General features: G+C 33.7%; 5 protein-coding genes across 6 annotated transcripts; 3 read left to right on the top strand and 2 right to left on the bottom strand.

The window, feature by feature from the left end:
• The first annotated feature begins 1,640 nt into the window (after nucleotides 1-1,640).
• LOC124941564 (sucrose-phosphatase 2-like) lies at nucleotides 1,641-5,715 on the top strand. Of its 2 annotated transcripts, XM_047481905.1 has the most exons (9): nucleotides 1,654-1,720; nucleotides 2,011-2,085; nucleotides 2,172-2,272; nucleotides 2,347-2,471; nucleotides 3,361-3,462; nucleotides 3,536-3,730; nucleotides 3,808-4,092; nucleotides 5,087-5,392; nucleotides 5,619-5,715. In XM_047481905.1, the coding sequence occupies exons 3-8, from the start codon at nucleotides 2,179-2,181 to the stop codon at nucleotides 5,306-5,308; spliced, it is 1,023 nt and encodes a 340-aa protein (XP_047337861.1). In that variant the 5' UTR covers nucleotides 1,654-1,720; nucleotides 2,011-2,085; nucleotides 2,172-2,178; the 3' UTR covers nucleotides 5,309-5,392; nucleotides 5,619-5,715. The 2 variants fall into 2 exon arrangements, with proteins under 2 accessions (XP_047337860.1, XP_047337861.1); XM_047481904.1 differs by having other exon boundaries at nucleotides 1,641-1,720; nucleotides 2,172-2,471.
• A 4,242-nt stretch (nucleotides 5,716-9,957) lies between these two features.
• Nucleotides 9,958-10,914, top strand: LOC124942414 (inactive protein RESTRICTED TEV MOVEMENT 2). Its single transcript, XM_047482920.1, has 2 exons — nucleotides 9,958-10,108; nucleotides 10,183-10,914. The coding sequence occupies exons 1-2, from the start codon at nucleotides 9,982-9,984 to the stop codon at nucleotides 10,830-10,832; spliced, it is 777 nt and encodes a 258-aa protein (XP_047338876.1). The 5' UTR covers nucleotides 9,958-9,981; the 3' UTR covers nucleotides 10,833-10,914.
• Nucleotides 10,908-13,879, bottom strand: LOC124942413 (protein RBL-like). The gene is made up of 5 exons (XM_047482919.1): nucleotides 13,617-13,879; nucleotides 13,448-13,546; nucleotides 12,090-13,174; nucleotides 11,764-12,025; nucleotides 10,908-11,236 (listed from the first exon to the last, which is right to left on the bottom strand). Exons 1-5 carry the CDS (start codon nucleotides 13,633-13,635, stop codon nucleotides 11,028-11,030), a joined length of 1,674 nt encoding a protein of 557 aa, XP_047338875.1. The 5' UTR covers nucleotides 13,636-13,879; the 3' UTR covers nucleotides 10,908-11,027.
• A 1,437-nt stretch (nucleotides 13,880-15,316) lies between these two features.
• LOC124942110 lies at nucleotides 15,317-18,655 on the bottom strand. The gene is made up of 4 exons (XM_047482534.1): nucleotides 18,439-18,655; nucleotides 16,641-16,734; nucleotides 16,440-16,544; nucleotides 15,317-15,821 (listed from the first exon to the last, which is right to left on the bottom strand). The coding sequence occupies exons 1-4, from the start codon at nucleotides 18,582-18,584 to the stop codon at nucleotides 15,546-15,548; spliced, it is 621 nt and encodes a 206-aa protein (XP_047338490.1). The 5' UTR covers nucleotides 18,585-18,655; the 3' UTR covers nucleotides 15,317-15,545.
• A 6,156-nt stretch (nucleotides 18,656-24,811) lies between these two features.
• Nucleotides 24,812-26,142, top strand: LOC124943715. Its single transcript, XM_047484190.1, has 2 exons — nucleotides 24,812-24,989; nucleotides 25,631-26,142. The coding sequence occupies exons 1-2, from the start codon at nucleotides 24,812-24,814 to the stop codon at nucleotides 26,140-26,142; spliced, it is 690 nt and encodes a 229-aa protein (XP_047340146.1).
• The last annotated feature ends 294 nt before the right edge of the window (nucleotides 26,143-26,436 follow it).

A 26,436-nucleotide genomic window follows, 5' to 3' on the forward strand; every position in this document is an offset into this window, starting at 1 on the left:
CCAGCCCCAATTTCCATGCATCTTCCCTATCAGAGCAGGACAGGAATTTTGAATGAAGGTCTGCTATTCTAATAAGTGGAATACTTTTAAAATATTTAAGAACCAAAGTTGGAGATTCTTCAACCTGATTGAAAATCGTTTCCTCCGCAGGGAATCTCCCAAAATTGAGACTTGTAACCAATGCAAACTCCCTCATCCCGAAGCACAAATCTTCTCCATTCACAAAGAACTTCATCTTCATAGAATTTGAGCTGGACTTCCTGAGGAGCATGTGGTGTATAATCGTTTTTGAGAACCGCAGTAATGGGTGCCCTTTGAATAAGAATCTGAATTGGGTTTCCTCTACCCTTTCAGTTAGATTCATTTTCGCAAACTTGGCCGCAATATTTCCCATATTGGTTTTCCAAGATACCCTCCCAGCAAACTCGGGTATTATAGTGGACTCCATCTACAAAACAAGGAACAACATGGGAGTAAGCAAATCAAATTAACCATTGAGAAATGCTTGCAAATTTCTTAATACATTAAGGTGCAGTAAAGGTGCAGTAATACATTAAGGTGCAGTAAATGTGCAGTAATGGACAGTTCTAAATACATTAAGCATATGATGTGTCATTTCTTAATATAACAACTCATCTTGCCTCATTGACATTCTATTAAGGTGCAGTAAAGCAGCAAAAGTTAAAACTTAAGCCTACACAGTCAAAGAAAACACAAAAATACCATTTCTTCACAAGAACATAACAAACACGAAAATGTCATTTCTTAAACGAGAAATGCATGCATGCAGAATAAGAACACTGATATAATACTCGTCATATACCCTAAAAGCATTTACACACATAAACGAAACCAGAATCAAACCCTAAACCCTAAATACATCAATATCAATCAATATAAACGGCATAATACACATCAAAACCTAACCCTAACCCTTAAGCCCTAAACTCACCGGAATATGTCGAAAAGATGCTGGAAAGACGATGATGTCGAAGAGACGATGGAAAGTCGATGATGTTGGACGAGGAACGATGTTGAGGAACGATGATCTTGATCGATGTTGAAGGAAGTCGGAATGGAAAGTCGGCAGTTGAGAAGACGTGGTTTTGGAAGTCGGGGTGGGAGGGAGAATCGGGGAGGTTTTGTAAGACTAAAGACGTGAATTACCATTCACGTGATTTCATTTAAATCGCGTGAGTTGATCAACGCGATTTAGATGAAAAGCGTGGATGAGAATTCTCGTTAATTGAAAAACGCGAATTGCCATTCACGCGTTTCATTTAAAACGCGTAAATGAAATCACGCGTTTTAGATTAAATCACGTGAATGACAATTCGCGTCAATGAGCGTAAAATCTGGCGCGCGAGAGGTAGTTCTGACATTTCGCATGACAAAAAAACCCTTTTTGACAACATTAACGAGCGCAGCCTTTTTTGGAATTTCAACTGTTATGGGCCATTTCATCAAATTTCCCCGGTGGCTCCTTCGTTACTATAAAAAAAAAATATAATTTTTTTTATTTAATATTTTTTCTCATTATACTAAGATTTTGATCATTATCCAACAATAATTTTAATATTAGTCAATGTTCTTCAAATCTATGTTCCTAATATGGAATACTTAGATGCCATTTATATTTAGTACATCTGCTTCGAAGAATCACTGATTAAACTGTAAGCAGTTGAGTTGTGGCCAACAAAAGAAGTAAAATTCTGATTTGGTATTTTCTTCTTCTTTCTCTGATCCACTTTGTTAATCTTCATCCTTTACTCTTCTTAACATTCGCTTATTGATCTTCTATATCCCTGCTTCTGTTTCATGATTGATCACGTCTTTTCGCTTACCCTTTTGGTTTTCAGATGAATTCCATTTTCATTAGCTGCTAATTACTATATTTCTATAGAAGATATCAACTTTTGTATGTACTAGCTAACTAGGGTTTCTTTCCCTTCGAACATTTGAGCTTTCCAGATTTCAAATCATTAATAAGACTATTCTTCTTTTTTGCAGAGAAGTGGTGCTTAAATGGATTGCCTAAATGATTCACCCAACCTCATGATAGTTTCAGATCTTGACAATACAATGGTGTGATTTGAGTTATATTTTAATCTAATCTATTATCTTCCTCCTACTTGTGTATTCATTAATGGTTATTAATTTAAAAAGTGCAGGTTGATCATGATGATCCTGAAAACCTTGACATGCTTAGGTTCAATTCACTATGGGAAACCTATTATCGTCAAAACTCTTTGCTTGTCTTTTCAACTGGAAGGTCACCCACGATTTACAAACAACTGAGGACTATGAAACCGCTCTTAACCCCGGATATAACTGTGATGTCTGTAGGGACGGAGATTACTTATGGTGAATCAATGGAACAAGATATTGCATGGCAGCAATTAATCAGTGAAAACTGGAATCGAGACATAGTTTGTGAAGAAACTGCAAAATTTCCCGATCTTGTTCTTCAGGTATTGTTAAGTATTAACCAAAGAATTGTGTGGTACTGGGGTAAACATCTCAACCTGTCCTACCTGATAATACCCAAACCAAAAAACACATGATTGTTGAGTATAGGGTCTTGATAAAGTATAAACCGATCTATTAAGGCACGGTATAGGCTCTTGAGTATAAACCGAACATACCCGATCCACAATCACCCCTAAATTGTACTATTATAATGTTGGGCTGAACAAAGATTTTTTTTCAGATGTAAACCAATTTGAAACTATTGAAATATGTAAGTTTTTCCATTTATGTTTTAGCTAATAATATACATTAACATTTAACCTGAAAGAGTTTTTCTATCTTTCTGTTATTGTTATCTATTGTTACATTTATTCAATTAAAAAACCTTATCTTAAACACTAATTATTTACTACTATTTTCTAGCACTAATAGACTTAATTTTGTTTTTATCTTTGTAACAAACAATTGGATGATATATTTGAAATTGTTATTTTGTGGGTGTCTTTTTATTTGATTTGATTTCATTTAATTAAATGTTTTGAAGTTAGTTCACAAACACGTGGAATATGTTTTTGACAAACCGAAGGGCTGTATGTTGAGAGTTGATAGTGTATAAACCGTTCTGTTAAAGTCTGATATTTAGCCAAATAACCGAACCAACCTGATCCATAGTCATCCTAGACGATGATACATATGTTTCAGTTGATATATGTTTTCTTCATTTGGAAAACAATGAACTTTCCTCCCACAATTTGCTTCCCTAACAGGAAAACAAAGATTAAAATCATGATTACTTCTTAACAAAGAGATGATTTCATGTTTACTCCTTAACAAAGAGGTGAATGCAATCCAGCAAAAGTTTGGACTTAACTGTTTTCTGTATTTTTGTAGTCAGAAACAGAACAAAGACCTCACAAAGTTAGCTTCTATGTTGAAAAATATAAAGCCACGAGAATCATGGAGATTCTATTGAAACGCCTGGAAGAACGTGGGGTAATCACTTTTTATCGTATGGCTCTCTTATGTGAAGAATGCAATGACTTGATAATAAATACTGTTAATTCAGTTAGATGTGAAAATTATTTATAGCAATGGAATAGCACTGGATGTCTTACCAAAAGCTGCTGGCAAAGGGAATGCTCTAGAGTATTTGCTTAGAACATATGAAGCTTCCGGAAAGTCACCTAAGAATGTTCTTGTTTGTGGAGACTCAGGAAACGACACTGACCTGTTTACTCTCCCTAAAATCTATGGTGTGATGGTCTGTTTCATATGTTCTCTTCTTGTTTACCAAAATCAAAATGCTTATTATTCTGACTACTTGTTCTCTTAGAGCAGGTTAGTAATGCACTTGAAGAGTTATTGCAGTGGCATGCAAAAAATGCCAAAAATAACCCCAACATATTTCATTCGTCGGAGAGGTGTGCTGCTGCAATCATACAGGCTATTGATAAATTTGGTCTAGGCCCACATATTTCTGCAAGGGACATGGATGACTTTTCATTGCGAGAAGTCGACAATGTTAGCCATGAGGTGGTGAACTTCTATTTGTTTTATGAAAGATGGCGACGTGCAGAAGTCCATAGATCAGAGCAGTCTTTGGCGCGATTTAAATCCGTGTTTGTAAGTCACAATAACTGAATCTCGTTCCAGAATCCTTGGAAAACATTTTTCTTAGTTATTTATGTAAACTAAAATTATGTTTTATTAAGAATGTCAGAACTTAGGAGAGAGCAGCCCAAGCAACCTACCCAAACTGAATACCTGATATGAAGTGTTGAGTATAAACCGTTCTTTTAGAGTCAGATATATGATCTACAGTATAAATTGAATCAACCCAATATGCAATCACCCCTTAGTCTGTACTCAAAATTGATTGGGTTCGAAATATATTAATGTTGTGCACATATAAACTAACTTGAAACTATTAAAACATGTAATTTGTTTATTTATATTTTTAACTACTATTCGTTAATATTTAACTTGTTAAATAATAATTCTTTATTGTTATCATTATTTTCTTTTCAAATATGAAAGAAAATAAGCATGTTCAATAAGGAAATTTAAGTTTCCTCAATTATTGTGGGTTGTTACATTTTTCTTTATCTGATTTCAGTTATTGTTTATCTATTGTTACATTTATTCAATTAGACAAATTTATTTTAAACAGTTATTATTTATTACTATCAAGTTGTTATTTCGTTTGTGTTTTGTACTTGATTTCCTTTAATTCACAAGCATGTAGAATGTGAATTTGTAGTTGTATATAGCTTGAAACCTATATTTGATACATAGTATATAGGGTCAGATAAAGGGCCTTGATAAGGTATAAACTGGTCTATTAAGGCTGATTGATATTTTGTCGAATAACCGAACCAACTTGATCCGCAATCACCCCTAGTTGAACTTCAAGTACCTCGATGTTGTTTTTCAAATGCTTGTGCTAAGCATGCATATGTTGCGAAAAAATTGTACGTTTGGTAACGGTATTGTGTTTAAATGCAGACCTAAAAGGTTTTAAAAAAAACATCTTGATTTATTTCAATAGAACTTCATTACGGGATAGTTGATCTTTGTCCTTCTCGCATCTTACAAATGGCTTTGGTTTTTTTCCCAGAGTCCACTTGGTATTTTTGTCAATCATTTTGGAACAGAACAATCTCTACAGCAGTATCTTGTTGAGGTGCAAGGGTATTATGGGGATAAAAAAAGAACACAATTTAGGGTATGGCTGGACCGGATATCTTCTGCACAAATTGGTGTCGATACATGGGTGGTCAAATTTTATCAATGGGAACAAACTGGTAAGATATACCCTTGCTTTCTTATTGTTATGTAAAGTATATAACATGTTATTATCCAAATGTTTTTTTCAGGTGAGAAGCAACAAGGTTATCTAACCAAAGTTTTACTCGAAATGAAGGTACACTAATGGCTAATAATGATTTTGTTTTGTAAAAACTTGCACTACATATTACATGCACATGAGACTATAGGGAAATCCATTTGTTTTGCGTTTATATAAATCTTACATAGAAATCACCCGATTATTATTAGAAACTGTCAAATGTATTATACAAATCGATCCCATAATTATCTCAATTCTGAAAACAGTGAGAAGATTTAACCGATATCTTTGTGTTGAGCAGACTGGTGCACCCACATGGATGCACATGCATCAAAATTTAACAGATGGATCAGGAGAAGAATGGCAGAAGCTTTAAGGTAAGAACTGAGAACTATTAACAGAGAGAAATTGCAGAAAAAAGGTTTTCTATATGAATCAGTTTCCTTTGCAATCGGGATAAGATTAACATGTCAATGAATTGAACTCAAGGTTCTGTCCTATATTCTTTTCTGCTTTCCAAAAGAAGAAAAACAAAACATGAATGTAATTTGATTGTTCAGGTCTATTATTGACTTAATTGATTGTCCCAAACAATTAAATGACTTGACAATCTTATCACTAATTGTGTCCAAGGACTGATTTTCCCCAGGTAAAAAAAAATAGTTTCATTTATATTAATTCATGATTACAGGAAGCAGAAGAAGAAACATACATATATATTTTCAAAAAAGAAATAACTATATTAATAATTACATATATTTAATGAGATGTCAACGGAGCCAAACCGTTTCGGTGATCAAACCGATTGTTTTGATGAATTCTGGTTCGACAGGTCAACCGGATGAACCACAGGTCAAACCGGGTTTTAGGGTACTCTACACACCGCTTTCTCTTTCCTCTTCTCCATATAAACTCTCATTCACCCCAATTAACCCTATCCACCAAAATTGTTGACGATTGCTTTCTAACTTGTTTCACTTTTTAGATCTGTATTTTGAGACTTAATTCTTCCATGGTGTCCTACTAGTGCACTAAATTCGTTTGGCTTCGTCCAACACTGTTGATGTTTTCCCCTATTGCGATGGTGGATTTGTCGAGGCGGTTGACTCCACACCTCCGCTGGACTCGCCGTGTCATGTCTCCTACGGTATATTGCTTAAACCTCAAGTGTCAATCGTGGTCGAAGGAACCAAGACAACAAATGCCCTTTTTTAATCCGGTTAATTTTTACACTGTGTGGTTGATGGAGGCGAGAAAGATGGGAAGACTGAACGTATAAGAATCGGATAGAAATTTAGGTGTTGTGAGAGAGAAAGGGAATAGAATTGGGCTAACATTTCTAACCAGGAATTTCAAGACCAGTTCTTTAATTATCATTCTTAAGTTTGGGGAACATTTGATTGTTGGAATTGTGATAAGTATGGTTACTTAAAAATGAATTGTAAAGCATCGAAAAAAACGATGATGATAAAAATAATGCAGCCAATGTATTTATAGAAAATGACATTGATGCGTTGCTTCTGTCAGTTGATAGCCCGATAAACTCATGGATTTGGACTCGGGAGCATTTTTTCATGGCACTACACATAAATAATTTATGGAGAATTATGTGGTTGGAAACTGTGAGAAAGTTTATATCACAAATGGTGAGGCACTGAATATTTTAAGCATGAGGACATTAAATTAAAGGTGACAAACGGTTTTATTTGAAATAAAAATGTGACACATTTTAGGTTTAATGCGCAATATGATTTTGATAAGCTATGAATTATGATTTAGTAATGTTTAGATCTAGGGCAGAACAGTACCTTAGCAAGAGATTGAGATTGGACAGGATGAGAAGAGATAAGGAGAGAATTGTGATTACATATTCTGCAATCAGATAGATGAGATTAGAATTGTAGAGGAGAATAGGAATTGAGGAGAGAGAATTATTACTAACCTTAGATTGAAATATTGATTGAATGAATTGCATTCTCAGATTGTTGCCTTCTTAATCATTCAAATGCTGTAACTTATTTTCCCTCCAAGTTTTCTCGCCAAAACCAATTACAGCTGTCCAATCAAACTTCTTTTCCCTCCAAAATCAATTACAGCTGTTCAACTCAACTTCTTTTCCCTTCAAAACCAATTACAGTTGTCCAGCCCAACTTTTTTTCCCTCCAAAACCAATTACAGTTGTCCAACTACTAAAATATAAAATATTTACTGATAAAACAGCTTATTTGTAAAATAAATGCTGACAATTATACCCGCCAGCTTATTCTAGGGCTTATAGCCCTAATTCTCAATTCCTTTCGTAACAGATTTCTGTTACTCAACTTAATGACGAAAGTCATAGTTTTAGTTGTGAAAATGGTACGTGCAATGTCACTAAATGAGCAATAGTTGTTGCTCAATGTCACAAAATTGAAATGTTATACACGACTTCAACATGTAGTAAAGATACAGTTGTTGTATATATATTAAACTTTAATAAGTTAATTAAAGTTTATTGGGTTTGTGTTTGGGTTTTGACTTAGGTCTGACTAAAAGTTATTAAAATTTTATTACATGAATGTTTATCCTATAAATATATTATTGTTAAGAGTTTACATTAATAAGACATAATTCTAGATAAATAAAGTATGAGCGGAAAAACTTAATATTTCTTCTTCTTTATAGTGAAATCGGGTGGCGGCTGGAGTGAATGTAACTAATTTGAGTGAACCATTATAAATTTGTGTCTTATTGTTCTTCTTTTTTTTCTTACGTTTTTACATATCGTTTCAAGCAGGTCAGATTTGGAGAATCCAAATCCTAACGTTATTAAGATTTTGATTCCAAAATCTGATATGTTTGAAACGATTTATAAAAATGAAAGAAAGAAAAACACAAGAAAACATAGATTTATAGTGGTTCACTTAAATGAAGTACGTCAACTTCAGCCGCCACTAGATTTCACTGTAAAAAAAAGGAATACATAGTTTTTGCATCATTTTATTTTTCTAAATTTATGTTTTTTTATCAATGTAAATTCTTAACAATAACATATTTATAGGATAAACATTAAAACAATAAAACTTAAATAACATTTGATCAGGTTAAAGCCCAAACTCAAACACAAACCTAATAAATTTTAATTAACATTTTAGAGTTTATTAGAAATGTTGACTTAAAAGCAAGAATGAGATCATCTACCATAAATGAATTATGACACTTGCACCTATCATCAAACTTTTGAACATAACCTGAAAAAAAAAATCAACAAAATGAATACTAGACGTTGAAATTAAAACACATCAATTAAATGAACAAACCTTCATTCATATAGATGTACCTACCAACTTAGTGAAAAATAAGAGCTACATTGCATAGACAAAAACAATTCATGGATCAGATGTCACACCTTGCAGAAATGAAATCAATAAAACTAGCAGGTACAATAGCAATCAAACTAAATCATAATATTTACGGATTATTAACTAGCAGCGAATAATCTGGAGATCCTCGTTACGAACTCGTATTGCGCTGCAAGACCAATTAAATTTGACATTCTTTAAAATCTTCAACATAATTAGAACTTCAAAATCAAGTGAATCAAAAGATAAATTAATATTGCAGCTCACTATACTATCATTCAAATGAAAGAAGGAAACATATCGAACAAAACCTCTCCAAGGAGACAAAAAATTAAGATTTCTAATAGCTTAGAATCATAGATTGCAAGCTAAGGTTTCACACAACAGAAAGATTTGTGAATTTATGAATCAGAAAGATTGAAAAATGAAAAAAGAAAGAGATTATTAATCAAAACTCCTTATTTTAGAAACTTACAACTATCATTATGGATTGTTTGGTTTATTTGTTGCTTGTATAGTCATTTCCTAGGATTTGTTATATGACATATATTACAATTTTGTCTAAAATAAATTCACACGCATTTAAGAATCGTAATTCCAATTTTTCTTTTTACGCTAACTTTTATTTGAAAGTAGATATAAATGGTAAAAGTATTTCGACCAATTAAAGTATTTTGTTAATTTTGTGATTAGAATATATTAATATTAATACATACTAAAAATGATTCAATGTAAATTCTATTTGTATAGGGTAAGAAATTATGTTAGCAAGTTATGAATTCGAATGATCACTTAAAAAAAAAAAAAAGAGGAGACTAAATCAAATTTGTTAAAAATTATAGTTACATAATTTCTTTCCACTTAGTAATTCAATTTCAATTCTATAGAATTTGAACATAAATTCTACCTATTCAAACATGGCTTATAGACTATCTACAAGTAATTTAATTTAATTCAACAAAATCATAAACCAGACAAGCTCTAAAAGTTTTGCTTGTAGGCAATGCTAACAAGCTTTGCCAAGAGCAAATGCCAAACAAGGAACCTTAAAATTGTCTTTGACTTGTCTTCTTCATTAACAAACATTCCTTCCTCATTAAGCAAAAGGTATAAACACACCATCCTTTGGTATGAATACAATTTCAACAATGAGAAAACATGAAATCTTATTTAGTAGTCTCCAAAACATTAAATTGGGATGGTTTCAATTTCAAGAAACCCATTCCCAACAAGCCATCTTCCTCCCTTCCTTGCTTCCTTCCTTTCCCTTAAGGCTTAATCTAACATCTCTATATATATACACATTTGATTCTCTATGAAACAATGAGTTCAAACAAAAATACTACTCCAATGATTCGAGGTGGAGTACGACCCGTGTATGAAGTATTCAAGCCCATGTCAGAATGGAACGAAGAAGAACAATCCGACATTCTTCTCCTTTATCTCCCTGGTAAGTACTTTAGTATTGAAACAAGAAAGGAAACAAAAATTGTTCATGTTGATAAATTTGTCAAATTGTGGCAGGCTTTATGAAAGAACAAATTAGGGTTTCAACCGAAGGAGTGAACAACTTAAGGATCCAAGGGGAGCGTTTAGTTGCGGGTAACAAATGGAATCGCTTTGAGGAAGATTTTCGCATTCCAGATCGGTGTAACCTTGGAGGAATTCATGCCAAGGTTCAAGGAGGAGTTCTAATCATTACCATGCCAAAGAAGACAGAATTCAAACAACCTAATGATCGAGTACAACAACAACAAAAACCACTTATACAAGAACCGGTGCCTGCGCCAAAGCCAATTCCAGAACCTTCTCAAAGGGTGCAAGAAGAAAGCAAGACTAAAGGCAATAATCTTATCCCAGAACAAGCTTTTGAATCCGCAAATTATAGAGAAAGGTATGTTAACAACCTTAACATGCCCAAATTCGACCAAGAAAGTGGAAAAGAACCCCAAATGACAGCACTGAGTGGTGAAACCAAAAATCCTCAAAAGGGTATTATTGGTTTAGACAAGGAAAAGGATAAAACCGATGGTATCAACTTTCGACAGGCCATCAAAGGATTAGGAAAACGAAGCATGAACGAAGAAAGACAACTACTAGTGAACATGGGGGCTGCGATTTTAGTAATTGTCACATTTGGGGCATACCTCTTCTCAGGAGAAGCTAAACTTTAAATATAGTTGAGTGTGTACAGAAACTAAAAATGTGAATTATAAATATCCTTTGGTTAAATAATAATCATTTGGAGATGTAAAATGGCTGTCACTGTTTAAATTAAGCAAATGGACTTGTATCAGATTAGTCAAAGAAATAAAAGAATCTAACAGATTGTTTATATAAGTTAGAGTTGCACATATAATGTGAAAAATCTAACGAGACTCACTATTAGCGTCGGAATTACTAGTTTCTTGCTCCACAAGAAATCTCGGTTTAGCTTTCGATGACTTCGTAGATGGTTTTAATCTCGATGGCGGCTTCTTCACCTTCTCCGCTTGCAACTCCAGGACCTTCTCCGAGGGTTTCCTTTTTCTTTTCGACAGTAGTCCGTTTGCATCTTCCACAGTAGAGTTTTCTACATCTGCAAAGAAAAAACAAGATTAGATTATCATATGCAATTAGGTAAATTTCGATGAATCTTTTTTTGGTTCTTCAAATCATGCTAGCACATCATCCCAAAGTCATTACCCCACTTCAATCAAGGTGTTCTTATTAGTGTTGAAATATCAGGGTTAGGTAATAACAGATATTAGATCAAGAATAAAATAAAGGAGATGAGAAAATAGACTTCGTTAGATGGGAAAGGGAATGCCAAACTAATGTTGGAGCTAAAGAGATTACATCAAATATTTTACATGACCTAGCTGCCATATATATAGTATTAATAAGTAAACTAAACAAATATTCATCCCAAGACTCGTTGATTACACTTAAAATCCCTAATTTACAACCAAACATGTATCTGGTTCTTTTACTAATAATCAAACTTGAGACCTCGATCTCTCAGTTCAAATACTCATACCTCTTAAGTTACCCTGGGAGGGTTGAATTGAAGAACTTGTGTTTTATTTTGTTTTTTCTCGTGCTAGAAAAAGAACTTTAGTTTACCTTCATGTATCGGCCATTCTGGATTGTGTGAAGCTCGGCCATTCTGGACCGCCTCTTCTGAAAGAGGGGATGCTGAATGGTGGCTCTCAACCGCCTTTGACGAGCTATCAACACATTTATCTGGTTGCTCAGGAAGGTCAGGGATAGGACTGACAGGCAAGAATCGTATTTCATCTTCAACATCGGAATCACTAAAAGTGGAATCTTTCTCCACTGTAATAATGTCTACTTCTTCATCCTCATCCACATAAACTTCTTTCACCTGAAATAAAGAAGAAAAAAAGTTACTCCAAATAATAAAATAAAACTACAAAAATCATATCTACCTTTTCTGTGTCGGGTATTAGATCAAATTCATCTTCTCGTTCCACATACTCCTCGTTTTCCTCAAGTTCCTTAAAATCTGGAGCAAAAGCACTCCAATTCTCAGTATAATCCTTGGCCCAGATATAAACCAACCCGTTAAACGAAACCGAGACAACAATAGGATGAACAGGATGCCACGCCAGATCAATCAGAGCTTCTTTAGGACCTTCCAGTATTTTCACAAGATGCCCAGCCCTATCCCAAATATATATCTTATGTTCTCCCTTGTTAGCAGAACCGCCAATCACCCATTCACCATCTCCACTGAAACACGGAGCCTTCCAATGGATTCTAGTTATCGAATCTTGCAACTCTCTGAAAAGCGAAAGGCTTTTTGCTCCAACAGCTTTCAAATCATCTTCTTTCAATTCATCAAGTGCTTTTCGTCCTTCCTTCAGTGGAAGAAGATTCTCATATATCCTGATCATTCTGTCATTAGAATTTGTGAGAAGATATTTCCCGTTTCTGCTGAATACAATGTTTTTTATAACAGAGCCTCCAGAAATAGGTACGACAGCGCAGATTTCAACATTGGAGTAATCAATTATAAGTATCTCTCCTTTCGAATTTCCCACATAGACCAAATCACCGTTCTTGCTGAAGCAAGCGGCGGTTGGAGTGTAAGGGGCAGATCCATCAGAAAATTTGTTACGTGCAGTGGTAGTAGGAGTAGTAATAGTAGGGGCAGAAACAACGGCTGTCTCGGTCCAAGACACGGGTAGAACAGTTGTGGTCCCTGTATTCAAGTCAACAATCATGGGAGCAGATGAAAATGGACAAGCCAAACAAACAGTTGGAGTAGAGGAACCGGGATGAAGACGAGCTAGTAATGCAGTCTGTTCAAGAACTACTCGTTTTATTCTTTCTCCTTTGACCACATCCCAAAGATTTAGTGACTTGTCAGTTGAAGAGACTAACAAGAGATGACCATACTTTGACCAACAGACACTCGTAATGGCGGAAACACAATCCTTATCGCGAAGTTCTTTAGCAACTCCTCTTGTCTCAAAATCCCAGATAATGCAACTTCCATCTGTGCAACCAGCTGGAAAAAAAAAAGAACAACCCATTCATATATCATAGGCAAACCAAACTGTGTAAAAGGCAACTGGACATCCTAAACTGAAACAAACTAACTTGACAGAAAGACAGAACCCGTGAAAATGAGCGAAATCACTTTCAATTATTTGTGAACACAAAAACTTCCAGCCCAAAACCGAGGAATAGAAAGTTCTTGCTATGCCTTGCAGCAGTAATGAAAGAACAACAATCCTAGTCCCACCCACAATCAGAAAGGAGAAAAAGACAATGAGATTACCAGCAAGAAGCGTTCCTCTGCGGTTAAAGGCGATACATTTCATAGTCCCATATTCCAGATACTCCTCTATCACCTCTGGAAAATCTCCCTGCAGTGGATCTTCACAAAAGGAAAAAATCACACAAAGTGAATATTTGTGTGATTGAGGCGAGGGAGAAGGGAACAATACCTATAATTGAAGCATTCATGGTGCCTATAATTTAGGGGTTTTTTGCTGCATTCAGCTTCAAAGAGATTGCGAAGGAAATTGACAGGAAACACAGGAAGAGTGAAGACTAGGGAATGCAAGGCGGCGCGGTTGATGGGCAGGTTTTATAGAGTCGAATATTTCAAAAGACGCGCCGCGATGAATCTGCTCTGATTTCTACAAGATTATCTGATAATTGAACAAGAGAGAGAGAGAACGCTGAATGGTGGAGAAGAAGTTAAAAGGGTAAGTTTATGATTTGGGGTTTGAAGTTATTTACCCTTAATGCTGGTTCGGACAATCTTCCGTTTCGGATGGTAATGGTTCTTGTTCTCGTCCGGTTCGATTTCGGAGAATCTTGTGACTGCGAATTGAGACCGGGAATGTATTTATTATCTTCGTTTCATTCTTGAGAATTTGTATTTACCATTCTTGAAGAATTTTTACAATTTGATATTAAGAAAGTTGTGTGGGACGATTTATACTATATTTTCTAAACAAATAAAAAATAATATAAACTCTTCTTCAATTTTAGCGGCAACAAGATATGGATATCTCTAACCTCCCGGAAGTCCTAAATTTGAGTCTTTTAGGCGACAAGTTTTGCGCTTGATTAAATGGTTAAGTGTATTTGCGAGTTATATGCTTAATCTGCGGGAATTAACCGTATTCCTAATGAGATACGAAATCAGCGTTTACAAAATATATATATTTTATAATATATTGAAAATTTATATTATTATTAAAAAAATAAATTTAAAACTCTTAATAATATATAAAACACTAGATAAATATATTGTAACTCATCTCAAATCAAAGAAAGTTATAAACCAGACATTTATATATATATATATATATATATATATATATATATATATATATATATATATATATATATATATATATATATCTTACTCTAATTTTTAACTAATAAAAACAATAGGTCTTAAAACGACATTTTTTTTCTTTTCAGTTTGTTCATTTTTTACGATTTAATAGTTTCATTTGAACACTTGAATTTTAATTCTCAAATATATTCATATTTAGTCAATAAATTTTGTTTAAAAATAGTGCTTAAATATTTGTATACACTGTCTAAATTATTTTGAAGATCATATTAAGTATAAAAAAAATATGTTTTTCTTTATTAGTGTCCCATGTTATAAATAAATGATATAAAAATAAAAATAGTTTTTATTAATTCGAAACTTTAAGTTTTTACTTATTTTTAAAATTAGATAAATAAATAATTAATTAAATTTTAAAAAAATAAAAAATGAAGAGATGTCACATTTTCTAACTCGTAAACTTTTTTTCTTTTTCAGATGAGCTTAAACCCATCTCAACCCTAATATATATCTGCCCCTAAATTTTAAAATTCCTTTTTAAAATATTTATATAATTTCGCTTAAATATTAATTGTTTTTTTTTAATAAAAGTTTGCAAGACCCACGGGTTATGGAGAAGTGGCTGTTCTTGGTGTCATTATTGACAAAATAGTCCTCATATTATAGTGTGCCTTTTGAATTAGCACATCTTGCCATAATGACCTATCAATGATAATTGAAGTCTTATCACTTAGTTACCCAATGTGGGTAAATCTTCATAAACAATAGTGCATACTCTAATTTTATATAGGCTCAAAAAAAATTAATCATCAAAAAAACAAACTATATAAAATCTGAAGAAAATATATAAATTTGTTAATGGTTTTAGTACAAACACCCAAAAATTGTATCAAGAATGAATTCAAAAACAAAAAATTTATGCGCTTTGATCGACTCATCTAATGTATCAAATCCATAAGAACTACCCATATAGTTGCAATGTCACTCATAAATAGATGTTTGAGCAACTTTACCAAAAGAAGGGATGTTTTGACGATTTTACCTCTACTGAAATCACAAGGAGTCATTCGGATTGGCTTTCAAGGGCATCAATCTCGTATCTAACCTCTTCTAGGTGTTCGTTGATTACAGTTACTGTATCCTGGACACCTCTAATGGCTTCCTTCAAGCTGTTATCGTACTCTGCATCTGCTTCAGCATCTTCAGTACCAGCAGCTTCAGTTATCTCGTGGAGATGAACACATTCGTGCTCCATTGGCTTCTTGAATCTGCAGTTTTCATGGCTTACCAGCCGTTCTGAAGGTCGTCCAGCCTTCTTTAATACTTGAATGTTGGCTGTCTGTTCACAACAAAAAAGCCATTTTTCATAGTAAAATAAGTTGTTCATCTCTATTTACAACAAAAAATTGTATTTCTAATCAAATTGTGTTAAAACTGTTACTAATCTAATGGATTATGTTCGATTCTCACTAAGAACGTTTTGTTGCAAGTGGGGGTCATGACTGCGAGAATCGTGATAGCTTCTTCCAGGTAATAAACAATGGTTTTAAAACTTAAAAAAATCCAATGGATCAGATTGAATCATCTCATACCTATGTGCTGTGATGTATCATAAGAAAAAAAACTATATTTGTTAGGTTTGGCAAAAAAATATCTAGAAAAAATCTCATCATCATAAGAAAATAAATCTATATACTAACAAAGCAAAGGATTACATTTGGATCATGATTTAGAAAATAATTTATATAACAAATGAAACAACAAAATAGATCACGATCCAATACTCATCACGATTCAAAATAAAACTTAGGAAACGATTTTTTCTTTCTTTCAAATTTTAACTTTGCGATTTTCCAATGAAACCGTGATTGTTACTATGTTAGGATTGTCCATAACCGAACTCACGAATAGTTTATTAAGCAAGGAAAGAAAGTCTAGAATTGAGGAAATGTTTTACCAGCTCTAATTTCTGCTTCTCCTGTACTTGAACAGATCTAAGAAGTCGAGCCAGATCATCCCTGAGGCAGTCGGGACTCATAAATGTGGACTCCATTTCACGAATCTATGTATTGAAGAAACACTTTATGTCAACAAATAGTGGGAAACAACCTATTATGCACAAACAAACCCTAAGACAATTTCAAGTCATTTGATTAACCTGTTTTGAGCATTCATTGAATTCCGATGTTATTTCTTGACAAAGTTGCTGGTATATAGTCTCGCTTCCAGAAACCATATAATCTGCAAATCCCCTTTAACAAGATTGGAATGTAAAAATGTGTAACAATAATATCATTGATAATAACAGATTCAATATTTGATTTGAAAATATTGGAGCTTGTTTGATGTGGGATTATTTGAGATTATTTCCAAATACATTATGAACCATGATGACTTCTTCAATCATATCATTCAAATAATCAATCAAAATACCCAATTACACTTACTTTATTCTCTATAACATTTTAAAATATTAAACATTAAGGATATATTTGTCGTTTACCCAAATACATCTCTTTTTACATCAAACTTCATCAACCCAGCTCTTGGATTGGAAACAAGAATAAAACACTGTTGAAATGTTACAGGTGCAGCAGTATCATCCATAATAAATGATTCAATCTAAGATGAAAATATTGAATTGGAAACAACAATAAGAAAATGAAGAACTTCGCATTCTATATTATCTCTAAACCCATTGTCATCAGTTAAAGTAAAACTATAAATTAATCAGCATGCTCCCCAATCCGGGGCTAATTCTTTTATTCATTAAATTTCACAGCCCTAGAATTCAAATAAAATAGCGAGACCTTTTGAGGTTTCTACAGCAAGTACTGCCTATCACTTTGAAAACTAACAAGCCCACAAATCATTGATTATTTATCAGAAATTAATTCAAACATTGGTTCTTGAAGGTACACCAAAGCCATATTCTAATTCTAAGATGTTCTTCACAAACAATTATTTATCGCATATTGCAACAATAATCTTCAGTAAAACAGAATCAAAAGTCTCCCACATTCCCTTTTTGCTCTAGCAAGCTCAAGTTTTATAACATTGAGGCTCAACTTGTTCTTAGTAGGCAGCAAAATAATTCATGGCATCTGTTTTATAACACTAAAAAGAACAGTGGCTGGATGTTAACATATGTAAGACTGTTAATTGAGGTTACAGTTAAATAGGGTATCTAATATTACTGGCAATGGTAAAGGTACAGCATAAGTTTCACTGTTACAACACCTTAGTTAGCATCGCCTTTGCTAATATTTCAGAAGTTGTAATTGAAACTAGCCTATCGAATACAAGATTGAAGAAAACATGTAGGACCTAGGATCAAACCGACTTGTTTTTAACTCAATATACACAAGTTTTAATTCTATAATTTTTGGTTATCAGGAGAAGAATGTAGTAGATAAAAGGTTGCAAGATTTAATTTCAATATCAGCAATGTCAGTCTTATTTACAACCAACATAGTGAACCTAATCAGCATTATTTCTTAAAATGTTGCATCTCTACTCAGATATGACTGTCAATTCTCCAAATTGATTGACTTAGGTAATGGGTTTTGTAAGAGGATCGTATTAAAAGGTGAATGCTATAAATAAAAACCCTAAAGAAACTCTTCAGCTCCCAAGGAACTGGAGAAATTAACTTTGATAGACAGATAATTAGAGAAAGATGGTATTCAACAGGAAACATCACTAAAAGCATATTTTTGATAAAGAAAACAAAGATTGCCATCGAGTTTACAATTTCCACAAACAGCTCAAAAGATTTGACTAATTATAGTGCTCTGGTGACTAACTGAACGTTTCTTACAAATTCAGATCCTTTGTTTTTCAGTTTTCTGGTTGATCTCATATTCAATCGATTGTTACAAAGGAATGAAATGGTACGATAGAATAGTATGCAGATAAGAGAGAAATATACGAGACAAAGAGGGATTAGGGCGTACTGTTTGAGCTTTGAATAAGCTTCGGCTCTTCGTTGCTGAATTTGGAGAAATTGCCTGAGCAAACCTAGAGTTTTCGCTGAGTCGCAACCGTTCTCAGTCTCCATTTCATCTGTTAAAACTGCTTTCTTCTCAAAATCTTCCATCATCTCTTTCTCAAGAAATCTTTGCAGCTCTCTGTATGTTTTCCTTTCCGTTTCACTGAAAAATTTTAAGCTTTAATTAAAAGAATTCTTTGAACATTTTAGTTTAAACAATTTATTAAGCTAATAACATATGCTAAATGGCCCTTGAAAAATAATGTAGTCTATAGAATAAAAATTAAATAATCTTGAACAAATTAGAAGGATAAATTAGAGCTATAAAGTGTATAAAATCATAGACAATATGATTGTAGTCATTCTAGTATGCGCCGGTTATTTTTGATTGTTGAGAGATGATTAGTATTTTAAGTTTTTTTTTTTTTTTTGCAGTATTACTAGAAATCATTGGTTGATATTCGAGTCTTTAGGTAATTGCTGAAAAGTTTGGAATGATGCGGTTCATATGACAAACATATATAGTTGAGTTATCATCCCTATTATTCTTTGATTAACTATCTGATTTTAAAGATATTGTCGAACTTTCAATGATCATATTCGTTCGATGCATATCATTCATAATACTATTATTACGAAGATTTCACATTCGTTTAGGAAAAGTTATGTCGGGGAGTTAATCATTTTTCTCGAGAATTTACGAGTTCGATAACTTATTACGTACTTTTTTTTCCATATAATATTTTGTCGTTAAGTGTCAAACAACAAAATCCATCATCGGTATCAACAGCAGAAATTAACCACAAAAGTTAATTTTATCTCAAACAAAGCATCAACCTACACTTACTTACTTGGGTATATCAAAAGTCACGTCGATTAATGTAATGGGTATACCAAAGTAATTTACGGCTAAAACATATATTCTATATATTTTTTATTTTTCTCTTGGTATCAGAGCGTCTTTTGGACTACTCCTTTCTTTTTTTCAATCCTATAGCTAAATCAAATAAAAATTAGTTGTTTCATAACTTTCTTCAATCGATCTTTGTTAAACTTGATCAACACAACTTTGTAATCTGGAAAAGTCAAGTTATATCGGTTCTTAAAGGCAATCGTCTTTTTCAATTTGTTATTGAATCCCACCCAACCCTTGTGCAACGATTACTTTGGTACAAGACGATGAAGCTATTGTTGACGATGACGAAGAGAAACCCACCATCGTCGTAAATCATGAGTTTAAAGCATGGGAGGAGAAAGATCAATGAATCATAAGTTGTCTCCTCTCTACCTTATCAGATTTCATTCTTGCTCAAGTTGTTGGCGACGAATGTGAGACATTTTTGCGTCTTTGAGCTACACTTGAAAGAATGTTCGCAACACAATCTAGAGTTCGTTTGGTTCAGTTGCAACTACAGCTCCAAACTCAGAAGAAAGGTAATAAATCAATGAATGAATACCTTCAATCTATAAAATCTATAGCATATTCACTTGTAGCAATTGGTGAGAGATTTTTTGAACTCGATTTGTTCACTCATATCTTGAGTGGTCTTGGACTAGAATACGAAGCGTTAGTGGTTGTTGTAACCACACGTTTCGAACCGGTGAGTGTCGAGGAACTCACCGGACTTCTACTCAACCACGAATAACGGCTAGAACTGGCGCATCATGTTGCCAACAATGTCTCAACCAATCTTGCTTTCGGACGACATAGAGGAGGTGGAAGAAACTCTCGCGGGAATCCATCGCCGAAAGGAAGGGGATCAAATTCAGGACCCTCTGAATATTATATGGCTAAAAATTCTTATGTCAATGGACCCGAGTCCGAGTCTAGTGGTAGCTAGAGTGAGACGCCTTTATATAGGTCAAACAATAATATAAATAATAATTCGAGTCTATCTAGATCAAATTATGGGTTCAATAATCTTCAATCTAGAAATAAATTATTTTCTCGTGACGGGTACCGCCGTAGAAATAATAATGGTGGTAATCAACGTCCGAAATGTACCAATTGTGATCGAATTGGACATACATCGGATAATTGTCGCTCTCACCAACAATGTCAACTTTGTAATGGTATTGGACATCTTGCCAATACTTATCGACGTAGGTTTGATCATAACTTTCAACCTCCGGCTCCGCCTGCAGCTATGATGGTCAGCCCATCAGTGATCTCAGATCCTGCGTGATATCCAGACTCGGGTGCTACTGATTATATTACGGTTGACTTTAAAAATCTCCATACTCACTTAACATATCAAGGAACTGAACAATTCAGTTGGTAACGGTAATCCTTTATCCATATCTCACATTGATAATTCTATTATTAATAGTGGAAATCAAACTCTACATCTACTAAATATTTTGCATGTTCCACAAATTGTCAAGAATTTGATGAGTGTGGCTCGATTTACAGTTGATAATAATGTATTCTTTGAATTTCATCCTTCCTATTATTTGGTAAAGGATCTCTCTACGAAGATGAAAGTTCTTCGAGGCAGACTTAAAGACGGATTATACTACATTTCTCCATCAACCATCCCTAAACATGCTCTTACAGCCTCTCGAGCTTCATCGTCTACTTGGCATCATCGTTTTGGACACTCATGTGCTGCCACCACATCTTATGTTATTTCTCATTTTCAGTTACCTATGTTAGGAAACAAAAACTTTAATGTCTGTGAAGAATGTCAGATTGGAAAAACTCATAAATTACCTTTTCCAAATTATGAATAAAAAACTTTTGCTCCACTTGATTTAATTCATTATGATGTTTGGGGACCAACTCCCGTTTTCTCTACATATGGTTTTCGTTATATGGTCATTTTTGTTGATGATTATAGTCGGTATACGTGGTTATACCCACTTCAAAATAAATTGGATGTGTTATCTACATTTGTGAAATTTAAGGCACCTATTGAAAAATAATTCAATCGGAGTATAAAAATGCTCCAAACTGATTGGGGTGAAGGATATCGTAATATTGGGTCATTGACAGAACTTCATGGTATACAACACCGACTCTCATGCCCATATACGGGCGAATAAAATGGAGTTGCTGAACGAAAATTATGGCATATCACTGAGATCAGCCTCATCTTAAGGGCACATGCATCGATACATCCTCAATATTAGGATGATGCGTCTCTCACCACAACATATCTTATCAACTGACAACCGTCACCTTCTCTAGATCATCGCTCTCTATAGGAAATATTATTTCGGTGTGTGCCTGACCATATTTCTCTAAAGACTTTTGGGTCTTCTTGTTACCCTCTCATAAGACCCTACAACCAACACAAGATGGATTTTCGGTCCACCCGATGTACCTTTCTTGAGTATAGCTCGATTCACAAATGCTATTAATGTATCCACCTACCAACTGGTCATATATACATCTCTCAACATGTTACCTTCAATGAACAAATGTTTCTTTTTCTACAATATCACCTTCTACACCTACTCATACAACCCAACAACCATCGTTGTTTATCCTCACATATTCTGTTCCATCTACAACCTCAACATTTAATACTCCACAACCAACCATACCTACTCTTTCCTAATAATACAATCAATCCAGTCACTACCCACCTTAATCTTTCCCTAACTCATCTACTCCCACATTGGTTGAATCCACACCTATTCCTAGAAACCCTCTTCCTTGTACTTCACATGTTTGTGCCCTTAAATGTTCCCTTCACCCCATGATCACTCGAGCCAAAAACCAGATTCATTGCTTAAATATCAATTTTTCCTCTAGTGTTGAACCTAAATGTGTTTCATCGGTCAATAAAGACACTACTTGGAGGGATGCCGTGACATCTATGTATAATTCTCTACTCTAGAATAACACGTGAACTCTTATTCCCTGAACTCAAGCCCGCAATGTGGTTGGATGCAAATTTTAAGCTTAAACGGAAAAATGATGGGTCAATTGAACGACACAAAGCACAACTTGTTGTAAAAGGTTTTCATTAACAATATAAAATTTATTATAAGGAAACCTTAAGCCCGGTTGTCAAACCAACTACTATCTGAACCATTCTCTCACTCGCTGTTACACGATATTGGTCTATTCACCAAGTTGATTTGAGTAATGTCTTTCTTCATGGAACATTACTTGAAGAAGTTTATATGGCTCAACCGTCTGGATTTATACATCTTGATTTCCCACATCATGTATGCCATCTATAAAAGGTCATTTATGGACTAAATCAAACTCCGCGTACTCTACACTCCACGTTATGTAGGACTTTATTATCCATTGACTTTATTGAATCCAAATTCGATACATCACTATTTCTCTATAACAAAGGCGATATTTTGGATTATCTACTAGTCTATGTTGATGATATTATATTTACGGGAAACTCTTCACCCCATCTTTTGTCTACGATATCTAAATTGTGTAAATTATTTCTTATTAAAGACATGGGTGATATTCATTATTTTCTTGGAGTTGAAGCTACTCGAACTCCTACCGGTTTCTTTCTTAATCAAGTTAACTATATTTCTCAATCCTCAAGACAACTAATATGGTGGATTCAAATACACTTCACACTACTGTTGCCATTGGGTCTTCTCTTTCCAAACATGATGGTGAACCCTTGAGTGACCCACTTCTCCATCAAAGCATTGTTGACACTCTTCAATATTTTACTCTTACAGATCATGAGCTCGCCTTTGCAGTTAATCAAGCGTGTCAGTTTATGCACTCTCCCTCCACTACTCAATGGGCAACTGTAAAACAAATATTACGTTATCTTCGACATACACCGTATCATGGATTACAAATTCGGTCATCATCACAACTTTCTCTTACATCATATTTTGATGTTGATTGGACCGGATGTCCTAATGATCGTCGATCCACCACCAGCTATTGTGTATTTCTTGGAGACAATCTCATTTCCTGAAATTCCCAAAAATACATGTTGTTGCTCATTCTAGTACAAAGTCTGAATATCGTGTCATTGCTCATGCTATTGCTGAACTTTGTTGGCTCCAATCTCTTCTAGGCGAGCTTCACGTCACTCTGAATCGTCTTCCAATCCTATGGTGTGACAACATTAGTGCTACATTTCACTCTGCAAATTTTGTCTTTCATTCTCATACCAAACACATTGAGATTGATTTCATTTTGTTCGTGAACGTGTTGCTCGTAAGACACTTATCATTCAATACATCTCAACTCGTGATCAGATTGTAGATAACCTTACTAAAGGTCTTTCATCCAAATGTTTTGCATTTTTTCGTGACAAACTCACTGTCTGTGCCACCCCGTTTTGCTTGCGGGAGGATGTTAAACAACAAAATCCATCATCGATATCAACAATAAAAATTAATCACAAAAGTTAATTTTATCTCAAACAAAGCATCAACCTACACTTACTTACTTGGGTATATCAAATGTCACGTTGATTAATATAATATGTATTTATTAATCATTATATTATATGTATTTTTTATGTATGTAACTCACCATACTCATTAAGAAAAACACTCAAAATGATTTACGACTAAAACATGTATTATTTCTATCCATTGTAAACAACGTCCGAAATGGTTATATCAGTGATAACGGTTCCTTATATATATTATATATGATTAAAATAATGAAAAACTAATACAGATTGGACAAATAAAAAACTAACTTTAAATCTCAACTTTATCTCAATTATTAATACGAAATAAAAGACACCAACACAATTAATATATATGAATAGTAAACAATTCATCCACAACTATGAATATTATTCGAATTACAAAAATAAAAATAATAAATTTGATTTAGCTAAATAAAATATCACAATAAACCAAACACAAATTAAACTCAAATCTGAATAGTTAAAAAATATAAAAAAAATATTGTCCAAATAACAAAGAGAAAATGAGTTCACTTTTTCTTAAAAAAAAAAATTAAAATAAGAAAAGATAAATGTATTAAAAACGCGTTTCTTGTGGATTTTTTTCTTGTGATTTTATATGTTTTTTTTTAAAATTTTTCATCAATATCATATTATTATTATTATTATTATTATTATTAATTCACTCATTTCATAGACTTAAATAATTTTATTTAATTTTATTAAATTTAAATATTAAATATGAAAGAACATTTTAGTAAATAAATCAGTTAAAAATGAAAAATTATATTTTTCATTAAATAAAATTTGTTAATAAAACTTAAAAAAAAATCTCAAATAAGTTGAAAAAAAAAACCAGTTTCGAATATTCGAGTGGTTTAGAGTATTGATACAGAAAGCGGTGCAGAAATCTCGATAGATCTACAACATTGCCGCAAACGGCAGTATCCTTTCTCCGTTTTGCGTGTTGAGATGGCGACCAGCACCAGAGAAGCTCGGCGACGTCGTATAGTTGACAGGAGCTCCGATCGGTTGGCTTTCATCACCGGACAAATCAAAACCCTACCGTCGTCTTCATCCACTGAGCCCATTCATTCACAAAATGCGTTTTCACCTCCCTCAATCTCCAATCAGTTTGATATATCAACCGGTAATCTCTCTCTCACACTCACATGTAGTCGCCATTGACTAACCCATATGTTAATTAGTTGATAATCCAAAGCAGATCAATCTGAAATGACCCATGATGGTTCTTTACTTATCTGGGAATTAACCCACAATTTTAAATCTTACCATTATAGAAAAGATCAATTGTTTTCTGGTTATAGTATCATTTCTAGCTTTGGGGTTTCAGAACAATCAAGTAAGAGTATTTTCATTTAACCCATCTTTCATTTTGATGCCTGACTTTCAAATTAGCACTTGTTAGTTGTTACTGAGTAAACCCATCAAGCTACAAACTAGGTTAACTAGTCATTGAGTTTAGGGCTCTAGGTCTCACTTAAAATGAATTCATCAGTTCATTTTAGCCAAGAACATTTCTTATGATAGATAATTAATGATGTGATTAGGAAAGAAACAAGGCCTTATTTGATGAAGGGTTACTTGGATTAATCCAAAAAGCCCGGGTTTCTCATATCTGAATACCCAAATTTGGATGAGTATATGTCATAAGAAGGTGCAAACCTGTTTCGAAATTTGTCACGTTTCAGTGTCAATGTTGTTTTTTCTTTTGTTGAAAATGATTGCAAAATTCCATCAGCTGAGAAATGGACATGGTTTTCATTGCAGATTCACCTGCTGATGACAATGAATCTTCCTCTTTTATGAAAAACCATGACAAAATTGATATGACCAGTGGTGGAACTGAAAAGCAAGCAGTTTTACCTGAATCTGAGACAAGTGTTGAAACAAGATCCCTCAATAGATTCTTCTCACCAAGTAAAATAAACTCTGCTGTTGCAGCTTCAGAAACTGTTCGGCTTCTTTGTTCCATAGTCATTGCTATTTTACCAATTCTGTCATCCTTTGGATTCCCCATACTAAGCATAATAGTTTTCAGACCACTTTATCTTCTTCTTCTCACCAATTTCACAATTGTACTCGCACGACTTCTCCTAGAAAATGACCGTGTTAGATCGACAACGAGGAATGTTGAATATGACCTGGTTGGACTGATTGGTAAGACTCTGGAGCTTGGTTTAGTATTTCAGAATGTAATGGGTGCGATATTAATTGATTGCAGCGTTTATGCAACTTTAGTTGTATGTGGAATCTCCGTTGCACGAGCAATGGGAATGTAAGTTTTCTTTTCTTTAAGTTTTCTTTTCTTTATATAGCGATGTATTGTTAAATCTTTGCATTTTGTTCGTTTTTTGGCTTGCGATAGTTGTGTGTACACATGAATAGTTTAAACTATTGATTGAAGTTCTTGTTTTTTCCCTCCTTGAGGCAGTTTGAATCTACTTCATTTTGCAGGCACCTTGTTTGATGTGAAAAATGGGTTATTTGGCTAAGTGACTAAATTGTATTTAATTAAGCTGGATTTTTTTGTTAATACATTTGAAATTTCAATTCCTTTAAAATTTAAGCAAAAT

The sequence above is a fragment of the Impatiens glandulifera genome, chromosome 6, assembly GCF_907164915.1.
Source record: "Impatiens glandulifera chromosome 6, dImpGla2.1, whole genome shotgun sequence".
Lineage (NCBI taxonomy): Eukaryota > Viridiplantae > Streptophyta > Magnoliopsida > Ericales > Balsaminaceae > Impatiens > Impatiens glandulifera.